General features: G+C 34.4%; 1 protein-coding gene across 1 annotated transcript in view; it reads right to left on the bottom strand.

Moving 5' to 3' along the window:
• Positions 1–12,498, bottom strand: part of LOC116855330 (A disintegrin and metallopeptidase domain 3-like) — a 116,545-nt gene that overhangs the window by 24,488 nt on the left and 79,559 nt on the right. The window contains exons 17-18 of the mRNA XM_032838002.1: positions 8,808–8,894; positions 5,581–5,695 (exon numbers count right to left, since the gene is read on the bottom strand). Coding sequence (XP_032693893.1) covers positions 5,581–5,695; positions 8,808–8,894 — 202 coding nt within the window. The remainder of the gene's footprint in view (positions 1–5,580; positions 5,696–8,807; positions 8,895–12,498) is intronic.

The raw sequence follows: 12,498 nt of genomic DNA on the forward strand, positions 1-12,498 counted from the left end.
GGTCTCGTCCAATTTAGTTAATGTATATTTTCCTGGGGTCCTTGCTACCTGTTTAGTATGTTGTTTTCTCATTCATTTATTTTTATCTGGATAAAATGACAAGGTGGAAAACTCACCTTAAAAAAAAAAAAAAGAAAAAGAGGCAGTATTGAAGGCTAGGGAACAAATCAATACAGACATTACTAAAATGTCAGAACTACAGTTCAGAATGACAATTATCAAGGTGCTAGCTGCGCTCAAAAAAGGCAAGAAAAATCCCTTTCTGGAGAAATAAAATTCCTTTCTGGAGAAATAAAAGAACTAAAATCTAACCAAGTTGAAATTTAAAAAAGCTATTAATGAGGTAAAAGCAAAAATGGATACTCTTCTGCTAGGATAAATGAGGCAGAAGAGAGAATTAGCAATATAGAAGACCAAATGATGGAGAATAATGAAGCTGAGAAAAAGAGAGATAAACAACTACTGGACCACAAGCAGAGAATTTGAGGGATAAGTGATACCATAAGATCAAACAGTATTAGAATAATTGGGATCCCAGAAGAAGAAGAAGAAGAAGAGAGAGAGGAGGGCAAAAGGTATATTGGAGCAAATTATAGCAGAGAATTTCCCTAATTTGGTGAATGAAACAAGCATCAAAATCCAGGAGGCCCAGAGAACCCCCTCAAAATCAATAAAAATAGGTCAACACCCTGTCATCTAATAGTAAACATTACAGGTCTAACTAACAAAAAGAAAATCCTGAAAGAAGCTTGGGGCAAGAGGTATGTAACACAATAGTAGAAATATTAGATTGGCAGCAGACCTATCTACCAAGACATGGTAGGCCAGAAAGGACTTTCATGATATAGTCAAAGCAATAAAACAGAAAAATATGCAGCCAAGACTACTATATCCAGCTAGACTGTCTTTGAAAATAGGAGAGATAAAAAGCTTCCAGGGCAAACAAAAATTAAAAGAATTTGCAAACACCAAACCAGCCTTTTAGGAAATATTGAAAGAGTCCTCTAAGCAAAGAAAGAGCCTAAAAGTAGTAGACCAGAAAGGAACAGAGACAATATACAGTATCAGTCACCTTACAGAAAATATAATGGCACTAAATTTGTATCTTTCAATAGTTACCCTGAATCTAAATGGGCTAAATGCTCCAATCAAAAGATACAGGGTATCAGAATGGATTAAAAAAAAAAATCAATAGGCTTTTTGCAAGAGACTCATTTAAGACCCAAAGACACCTCCAGATTTAAAGTGAGGAGGTGGAAAACAATTTACCATGCTAATGGACATCAGAAGAAAGCTGAGGTGGCAATCCTTATATCAGACAAATTAGATTTTAAGCCAAAGATGAAAATAAGAGACAAAAAAGGATACTATATCATACTTAAAGGGTCTGTCATTCAAGAAGATCTAACAATTTTAAATATCTATGCCCCTGACATGAGGAGCCAATTATATAAACCAATTAATAACAAAATCAAAGAAACACATTGACAATAATACAATTATAGCAGGGGACTTTAACACCCTCTTCACCAAAATGGATGGATCATCTAAGGAAAAGATCAACAAGGAAATAAAGGCTTGAAAATACACACTGGTCCAGATGGACATCATAGATACATTCAGAACATTCCATCCCAAAGCAACAGAATACAAATTCTTCTCTGGTGCACATGGAACATTCTCCAGAATAGATCACATCCTGGATCACAAATCAGGTCTTAATTGGTACCAAAAGATTGGGCTCATTCCCTGCATATTTTCCAACCACGATGCTTTGAAACCAGAACTCAACCACAAGAGGAAAGTTGGAAAGAACCCAAATACATGGAAGCTAAAGAGAATCCTACAGAAGAATGAATGGGTCAACCAGGAAATTAAAGAACTTAAAAAAATTCATGAAATAAATGAAAATGAAAACACAACTGTTCAAAATCTTTGAGACATAGCAAAGGCAGTCCTGAGAAGAAAATATATGGCAATAAAAGCCTTTCTCAAGAAACAAGAAAGGTCTCAAGTACACAACCTAACCCTACACCTAAAGGAGCTGGAGAAAGAAGAACAAAGAAAGCCTAAATCCAGCAGGAGAAGAGAAATAATAAAGATCAGAGCAGAAACTAATTAAATAGAAACCAAAAGAACAATAGAACAAATCAATGAAACTAGGAGCTAGTTCTTTGAAAGAATTAATAAGATCGATAAATCCCTGAACAGATTAATCAGAAAGAAAAGAGAAAGGACCCAAATTAATAAAATCATGGATGAAAGAGGAGAGATCACAACCAACACCAAAGAAATACAAACTATTATAAGAACATATTATGAGCAACTATACACCAGCAAATTTGGCAATCTGAAAGAAATGGATGCATTCCTAGAGACATATAAACTACCAAAACTGAACCAAGAAGAAATAGAAAATCTAAATAAAACTCATAACCATAAAGAGATTGAAGCAGTCATCAAAAATTTCCCAAGAAACAAGAGCCCAGGGCCAGACGGCCTCCTAGGGGAATTCTACCAAAGATTTAAAGAAGAATTAATACCCTTTCTCTTGAAACTGTTCCAAAAAATAGAAATGTAAGGAAAATTTCCAAATTTATTTTATGAGGCCAGCATTACCTTGACCCCAAAACCTTGATCTCAAAACCTCATCAAAAAGGAGAATTACTGACCAATATCCTTGATGAACACAGATGCAAAAATTCTCACCAAAATTTTCGCCAATAGGGTCCAACAGATCATTAAAGGAATTATTCACCACGACAAAGTGGGATTTATTCCTGGGCTCAAGGTTGGTTCAACATCCACAAATCAATCAATGTGATACAACACACTAATAAAAGAAAGAACAAGAACCATATGATACTTTCAATTGATGCTAAAAAAGCATTTGACAAATTACAACATCCTTTCTTGATAAAAACTCTTTACAGTGTAGGGATAGAGGGTACATACCTCAATATCATCAAAGCCATCTATGAGAAACCCACAGTGAATATCATTCTGAATGGGGAAAAACTGAGATTTTTTTTCTCTAAGTTCAGGAACATGGCAGGGCTTTCCATTATTACCACTGCTATTCAACATAGTACTAGAGTTCCCAGCTTCAGCAATCAGACAACAAAAAGAAATTAAAGGCATCCAAATCGGCAAAGAAGAAGCCAAACTTTCACTCTTTGATTTGAAGATGATATGATACTTTCTGTGGAAAACCCAAAAGACTCCACTCTATAACTGCTAGAACTCACACAGGAATTCAGTAAAGTGTCAGGATATAAAATCAATGCACAGAAATCAGTTGCATTTCTATACACCAACAGCAAGACAGAAGAAAGAGAAAGTAAGGAGTTGATCCCATTTATAATTGCACCCACAACCATAAGATAACAAGGCATAAACCTAACCAAAGAGGCAAAGAATCTGTACTCAAAAAAATATAAGGTATTCATGAAAGAAACTGAGGAAGACACAAAAAATGGAAAAAATGTTCCACACTCATGGATTAGAAGAACAAATATTGTTAAAATGTCTATGCTACATAAAGCAATCTACACATTTAATGGAATCCCTATCAAAATACCATTGATTTTTTTCAAAGAAATGGAACAAATTATCCTAAAATTTATATGGAACTAAAAAAGATCCCAAATAGCCAGAGGAATGTTGAAAAAGAAAATCAAAGTTGCTGGCATCACAATTCCAGACTTAAAGCTCTATTAGAAAATTATAATCCTCAAGACAGTATGGTACTGGCACAAAAACAGACACATAGATCAATGGAACACACTAGAGTGCCCAGAAATGGACCCTCAACCCTGTGTTCAACTAATCTTCGACAAAGCAGGAAAGAATGTCCAATGGAAAAAAGACAGTCTCTTCAACAAATGCTATTGGGAAAATTGAACAGCCACATGCAGAAGAATTAAACTGGACAATTTCCTTAACCACACTCAAAAATAGACTCAAAATGGATGAAAGACCTCAGTGTGAGACATGAATCCATCAAAGTCCTTGAAGAGAACACAGGCAGCAACCTCTTCGACCTCAGCCACAGCAACTTCTTCCTAGAAACATCGCCAGAAGCAAGGGAAGAAAGGGCAAAAATTAACTTTGGGACTTCATCTAGATAAAAAGCTTTTGCACAGCAAATGAAACAGCAAAACCAAAAGACAACCAATTAACTGAGAGAAGATATTTGCAAAAGACATATCAGATAAAGGGCTATTTTCCAAAATCTATAAAGAACTTATCAAACTCAACACCCAAATAATAACAAACAATCCAATCAAGAAATGGGCAGAAGATAGGAACAGATATTTTTGCAAAGAAGACATCCAAATGGCCAACAGACACATGAAAAAGTGCTCAATGTCCCTTGGCATCAGGGAAATACATATCAAAATCACAGTGAAATACCACCTCACATTAGTCAGAATGGTTAAAATTAACAAGTCAGGAAATGACAGATGTCAGCGAGGATGTGGAGAAAGGGGAATGCAAGCTGGTGCAGCCACTCTGGAAAACAGTTTGGAGGTTCCTTAGAAAGTTGAAAATAGAGCTACCCTACGACTTAGCAATCCCACTACTAGGTGTTTACCCTAAAGATACACATGTTGTGATCCAAAAGGGCACATGTACCTGAATGTTTACAGCAGCAATGTCCACAACAGCCAAACTATGGGAAGAGCCTAGATGTCCATCAACAAATGAATGGATAAAGAAGATGTGATATATATTTTGCAGTCATCAGAAAAAAACGAAATCTTGCCATTTGCAATGACATGGATGGAACTAGTGGGTATTTTGCTAAGAGCAATAAGTTAGTTGGAGAAAGACAATTATCATATGATCTCTCTGATAAGAGGAATTTGGAAGGAAGAGTGGGGAGTCATGGGGGAAGGGGAGCGAAAAATTTAAAAAGATGGGATCAGGGAGGGAGACAAACCATAAGAGACTGTTAATCTCAGGAAACAAACTGAGGGTTTGGGGGTTGGGGAGGGGGGGAGGGATCGGGTAGCTGGGTGATGGAAAATGGGGAGGGTATGTGCTATGGTGAGTGCTGTGAATTGTGTAAGACTGATGATTCACAGATCTGTACCCCTGAAGCAAATAATACATTATATGTTAATAAAAAAAATGCAACTTGGTTGTGAACTAGCACATCATGATAGTTAACCTCCTGGGAATATGCAGAATATATAATAAAACTATCACCTATTGTATATTTTAACTATACCTATCACCTATCTAGAGAATTCTGTTGTATATATAGAAATGTTTTTCATAACCATGGTTAAAATTAAAGAGAGGTCTATTAAAATGTTCACTTCTTAATTGGAATTAAAAGCATATATAAAATTTTGATTGGCAATATGATACAGAGTTGTAATGTTTAATATAGTTGCCACTAAGTCACAAGTGGCTACTTAAATTTAAATAAAGTAAAATAAAATGGAAATCTTAATTTCCTAGTTGCACTATCCATATGTCAGGTGCTCTATAGTCACATATTCAGTGGAGATGTAGACCATTTCTGTATGGGCAGAAAGCTCCTTGAAGCACACTCATCTAGATACTAACATACGTGACTCCAAAACCCGTCATCAATACTTCCTCCTTTTGATGTTCGTGATGGTATGCAAAGTGGAGGAGAATATCCAACATCACAGTGACAATGAAGAAAATTATTGCAAACCTGAAATCAAAACCAATAAAAAAATAACATTTTATGTACAACATAAAAATTAAATGCATTACTCTGATTGTTAGTCAATGTAAATTATTGAAGTATTATAATTTATATATTATAGATGGTTTTTACTTAATGTGGAAAATATTTTTTTAAAATAAAATGTAATATAATAAATTCCCATGCAATTTATTACAATTATAACTTTCAAATATCATAGAGATTTTCTTTATTATTATTTTTAAAATTTCTTTTCAGTGTAACAGAATTCATTGTTTATACATCACACCCAGTGCTCCATGCAATATGTGCCCTCCATAATACCCACCACCAGGTTCACCGAACCTCTCAACCCCTGCCCCTTCAAAACTCCCAGATTGTTTTTCAGAGTCCATAGTCTCTCATGGTTCATCTCCCCCTCCAATTTCCCTCAACTCCCTTCTCCTCTCTAACTCCCCTTGTCCTCCATGCTATTTGTTATGCTCCACAAATAAGTGAAACCATATGATAATTGACTCTCTCTGCTTGACTTATTTCACTCAGCATAATCTCTTCCAGTCCCGTCCACGTTGCTACAAAAGTTGGGTATTCATCCTTTTTGATGGAGGCATAATACTCCATAGTGTATATGGACCACATCTTCCTTATCCATTCGTCCGTTGAAGGGCATCTTGGTTCTTTCCACAGTTTGGCCACTGTGGCCATTGCTGCTATGAAGATTGGGGTACAGATGGCCCTTCTTTTCACTACATCTTTATCTTTGTGGTAAATACCCAGTAGTGCAATTGCAGGGTGATAGGGAGATTGTTTTTTGTCTCATATATTTTTTAAGTAAAAGTAGATAAACTTCTTGACACAACTGAAATGTCTTATTCCAGAAAAGCATAGAATTATGAACCAAAAATTATACTAATCATCAGGAAAATGTAAATCAAAACCTCAATGAGGTATCACTTCACACCGTTCAGAATGGCTAGTATCAAAACAAGAAAAACAAGTATTGGTGAGGATTTAGAGAAAAGGGAACAATTGAACACTGTTGGTGGGAATGTAAATTGGTACAGCCACTGTCAAAAACATTATGGAGGTTCCTCCAAAACATAAAGATATATACAATCTAGTAATTCTAAAACTACTCTTTACCCAGTGGAAACAAAAACACTAATTAGAAAAGGCATATGTTTCTTGCAGCACTATGTACACTAGCAAAGATATGGAAGCAACCTAAGGGGCTATCAGTAGATGAATGGATAAAGACATGGAATGTGTCTCACACACACACACACACACACACACACACACACACACAATGGAATGTTACTCAGTCATAAAGAGAGAGAGAGATCTTGACATTTTTAACAATATGGATGGACCTAGAAGGTATTGTGCTAAATGAAGTAAGTCAGACAGAGAAAGACAAATGCCATATGATTTCACTCATATGAAATCTAAAAAATAAAATGAATAAACAAACAAAAAAGCAGAATTAGACCTAAAAATACAGAGAACAAACTGTGGTTACCAGAAAGCGAAGTAATGGTGAGAAGGACCAAACTGGTGAAAGGGAGTGGGAGTTGCAGGCATCAGTTATGGAATGAGTAAGTCATGGGGCTAATAAGCATAGCATAGGGAATATAGTCAATGATATTGTAATAGCAGATGGTAGCTACACTTGTGGTGAGCACAGCATCATGTACAGTGTTGCTGAATTACTCTTTTATACCTGAAATTAATGTAACACTGTGGGCAAACTATATTTCAATAAAAAAATATAAAATAGTAGGAGTTAAAGTTTATCTTGAATTGTGTTAAGTTAAAAAATAGCTGTTATAAAATCAAACTTTTACCAAAAATGGGAGAAAAAAGAAACAGAAGTTTGCTTAATGAGATACCAAATACCAAAACATATTTTGCTAGAAATAGGAGGGTTAGAAATTATCTCCAAATGTCATCTGGTGGATAAACTGAAAGAAGGATTGGGATCTAGAACTAGGTCATGCAAAAATTGAATAAGAAATTAAATTAAATTTAAATAAGAAAAAAATATAAAAGAAATTTTTAATAGGGCATGTAAGTGATTGGGGAGAAAATCTGAATACAAGACATGCAGGTAGGTCACTTTATTCCCAGATTATTATATAAAATATGAAGCACTGATATGGCAAGAGACACCAGCCACAAAGTTAAAGCCTAAATGTATGTTTAGGAAAACAAAGTTTACACAATTTCTATTCCCTAGTAGATAATTTCACAATGGATAGACAAATAAAAATGCAATTGGCAAGTATGACCATACATATATTGTGCCTAAAAACTCTATCATTAAGGAAATATAAATTAGCAATGGATTTAGCATGTTGAAAGTGATTTTAAAAAGCTGAGATGCTAGTCTGGTCAGAATTTAAGAAAATGCATATTTTTATACCTGGTAGGTAGGAGTAAAAACTGGTATAATATTCTTTAAACACAATATAATATTTATAAAAATTTAAATGTTGCATAAATGTAGCCAATCATGTATTTCATTAATAATTAAAGAAGTCAGGCAAATGTGCAAAGGTAACTGTACCATAATGTCCATTGTCCCACTACTTACAATAGTTAAGTAAAAGTTAACATTTTCCAAAAGTCCATCAGTGAATGATTTTTTAAAATATAGCATCGAGGAGACATACAGGGAAATAAATTGAAACCACTAAAAGATGAATGAGATCTGAATAGACAAGAAACTCTGCTCTTACAAAAATATTAGATTATGTGTAATATAAATATATTGAGTGTGCTTTCAAATATTTATCAGTACACATACACTCAACCACAAGCAATATTTACATGTATGTTAAATGTGTATGAGTAATCCTTAAAAAATTCAATTTAGAAATGAATTTATTTCATATTGTATTTTTGTACAAACTTCCAAGCTCATGAGGCCTATACAATGTGACTGAACACACAAATCATATGTATATGTATAAATAATGGAATCTACTTTCCTTATTTTAACTGAAAATTTTCAAAGTAATTTCTATATCAAATAATTCTAAACCTCATTATCTTGTACAATGTTGTTGACATGAATTAAAATAGCTATACTTAGAAATGAAATAACCATACATACCCCATGTCCACTGCAGTTTATATTTGCATCACAATTTGTTCTCTGTGCATACAAACTCCTCGGAATACAACGTCCCTTATCACAATACTAAAATGTTAAAAAACAAGCAACAAAAACTGTAAATGTAAAGTCAAAAGTTGAGCAATTGTACTTGGTACAAAAATTAAATGCACAATACACTGTATATTTACATTTCATATAAATATATATAATATGAATCTGGATTTCACGAATCTACTCATTCTAAAAGAAGAACATGAGAGTCTAAATGACATGTTTACCAAATATAAAATTTTGAAATGAGATACTATTTCTTTCCCATGAGGGAGCACAGCTGTGAATTTTTTGATATATTGATACTAATTGATATAGGAATAAAAATGGCCAAGTTGTACTGGTGATTTGTAATGAGATTGGATCTGTCTTTGCACTTTCTATGTATTTTTATGAGACATGCTCATTATACTCAAAGGAAATATTTTTATCCTCATTTTATATTTGATGATAATAAATCTACTCTTTTAAATTCATGCACAAGTTATCAATGGCCAATATTCAGTACAAGAACTCCCTTAGTCACAGAACCACATATTTATCAATGCTAAATTAGTGTTCTTGTCATTTTTGTATTTTATATTTTTCCAGCTTTAATGACAATGTCTCTTACCTTTCCTATTTGCACTAAAGCAATTTAGCTAATCTCTCCATTACCTCCATTTATCCATCTCAAATTTGGAATAGCAATTATACCCAAATTTTTTAAAAGTGTAGGTTATGAAGATGAAATAATTTGTTAGACATAAAGGAACAAAAGCAGTGCCTGGCACATAGTAAATCCTTACTAAATACAAGATATCATTTTAATTATTATTTATTGATGACCTGATTTGTATGTAAACTTTTTTTTTTTTAAAGATTTTGTCACTTTATTTGTCAGAGAGAGTGAGCACAGACAGAGTGGCAGGCAGAGGCAGAGGGAGAAGCAGGCTCCCTGCTAAACAGGAAGCCCAATGTGGGACTCGATCCCAGGACGCTGGGATCATGACCTGAGCCGAAGGCAGCTGCTTAACCAACTGAGCCATCCAGGTGTCCCATGTATGTAAACTTTATGCTAATTTTAATTTAATGTGAATATCTTTAGGGGAGTCTGTAAAAATTATGTTGGTTTTTCTCAAGTTATCTGATAGACTATTCACTATATGATAAATAGTCTTAAAAATCATTATTTTCTATCACCATTAACCAATCACCATAAAGGAAAGAATATCAGCTTGTTCATCACTGTAAGTGCTCTGATGAAACTAGCAAGAATAACAAAATGTTGGGCAAATCAGCATTACCTGTCCAAAGAACCATCTTCTTTCTAGTTCTCCTTAAACATTATCACTGAAGCAATAATAAACTAGTCATACTTCACTGCATTGTCTTTAGGGGAAAAATAATCCAGGAAAAGTTAAGACCCATACTTCTGATATAGTTATTTTTTTTTAAGATCTTATTTATTTATTTGACAGATAGAGATCACAAGTAGGCAGAGAGGCAGGTCGAGAGAGAGGAGGAAGCAGGCTCCCCACTGAGCAGAGAGCCCAATGCAGGGCTTGATCCCAAGACCCTGGGATCATGACCTGAGCTGAAAGCAGAGGCTTTAACCCACTGAGTCATCCAGGCGTCCCTGATACAATTACTTTCAAATAAACAGATCAATTTGTAGTTGGCTCTTTTGTAATGACAGAAAAAGTTAGAGACACTATAAAAAGTACTTAGCCTTGGGCAATGATTGATATGATGTTTTGAATATAAACTACTCTACAAGACCTCCTTCTTTGAATAAGAGACACAAATAGTGTCCCAGAAGCAGGACATCATGGTTCAAAGAAAACAAAAGAAAAAAGAGGAAACAATAAGAAGCAATGTAAGTAAATACCTATTTCCTAAGGAGAAATGTCTAAATTATTTAAGCATATTTCCTTATTCCCAGGTATGAGTAAGAAAAAGGCAGTTAATTGTATTTATTTATTCATTAATTAGCTTACCTAATTTTGGACAGTAAAATGCACTTTTTTTTTCTTTATTTTTTTAAATTAGATTTTATTTTATTTTTTCAGTGTTCTAAGATTCACTGTTTATGCCCCACACCCATTGCTCCCTGCAAGTTGGTGCAGCCATTTTGGAAAACAGTGTGGAGATTCCTTAAAGAAATTAAAAATAGAGCTACCCTATGACCCTACAATTGTATTACTGGATATTTACCCCAAAGATACAGATGTGGTGAAAAAAATGTACCCTTTTCAAGTTTGAAATGAATGTGTTGAGATGTGATTATCTTCCCTACCCTACCTAAGCAAGCTAGAAATCAAATGATAAACTAGTCTCCTGTTCTGTCTTATAAATTTAAAAAAAACCATAAAATCTTTCTATCACATCCAATATTAAGCAAACTTGCATTGTTGGAAATAATGCTTATCTCTATGTAGTATACTTTTTCTCAGTATTAAATATATGTGTTTTGTTTAAAAGTTTGTTATGATTCATAAGAGACATACTTTTCTTCATGTTAATAAATAAGACATATAGTCTCCCCTCTCTCCCTTTCTCTTATCAAAATAACTTTTACATAGGATCCATAGTTAATGAGAGTAAGATAAAAACATCTTTTCTTTCCAACCACTCTGAGATCAATTGAACAATGTAGAATAACAATAAAAATAAAGTATATCTGATGAATTTTTGAAATAACTACAGAATAATACCAGTTCAAATTCACAGACATGGCACTCACAATTGCTCCCCTTTCCCAATTAAACTGAGTAAAGGAGAATCAGAACAAGGCAATTAGAAGATGAGAGATTTAAGAACTTCCTGGGATTTCAAAATAAAACGAAGGCCACTGATGGGTAAAATGAAGTGAGGAAGCAACCACATCACATACAATGGTCAAGGAGGGAGCCTGGTTGACCAGCCTACGATGCTTGGAGGATCTGCAGCCTCAAAGTAATAAAGAAAAGCAAAGGATAGAGCCAAAAGTGCAGTTTGGCCAGGGGGGCAAAATGCGCAATTATCCATGGAAGTGTCCACAAAATCACAGAAGCAGTTAGCTCTCATATTCACTACTCAACTCTCCATTCTCTCAATTACAAAATGCAGCCAGCACAACACTTTTATCCCAAGGGAGAAAATTTAGAAAGGTATTTTGTTTCCTAAAGCAATTGAATTAATGGTGATTATAGAATTTGGGTTTTTCAAGAGGTCTGTACTCTAGAAGAGTTGTTAGTCAATTAAACTACTGGAAGTACCATGCCCTAAAGGCCAGTTCCCTAATGAATACTATCATGTGACAAGCCCCTGTTACATGTAGAAGCCTGTCAGTTAGTTGGGGGATTTTTGTTTCTTTTTAATTTTAAGAAGTTAACATACAATGCAATATTGGTTTCTGGAGTAGAGCACTGGGTGTTATATGTTAACTGATGAATCACTGAATTCTACTCCAGTTGTTTTATTTGTTTATTTATTTATAAATTAAAAATGGTATGGGAGTATAAAGTCAGGCCAGCTGAAAGCCTCTGTAGAACCAAGTAGGAAAAGTTAGCTTGCTTTCTTCCAGCTCACCCTTCCTTCCTCCCTCCTTCCTTTCTTTTCCTTCCTTCCCTTCCTTCCTTCCTTCCTTCCTTCCTTCCTTCCTTCCTTCCTTCCT

This window comes from Lontra canadensis, unplaced genomic scaffold (genome assembly GCF_010015895.1).
Source record: "Lontra canadensis isolate GAN:19392208 unplaced genomic scaffold, GSC_riverotter_1.0 scaffold101, whole genome shotgun sequence".
Taxonomy (NCBI): domain Eukaryota; kingdom Metazoa; phylum Chordata; class Mammalia; order Carnivora; family Mustelidae; genus Lontra; species Lontra canadensis.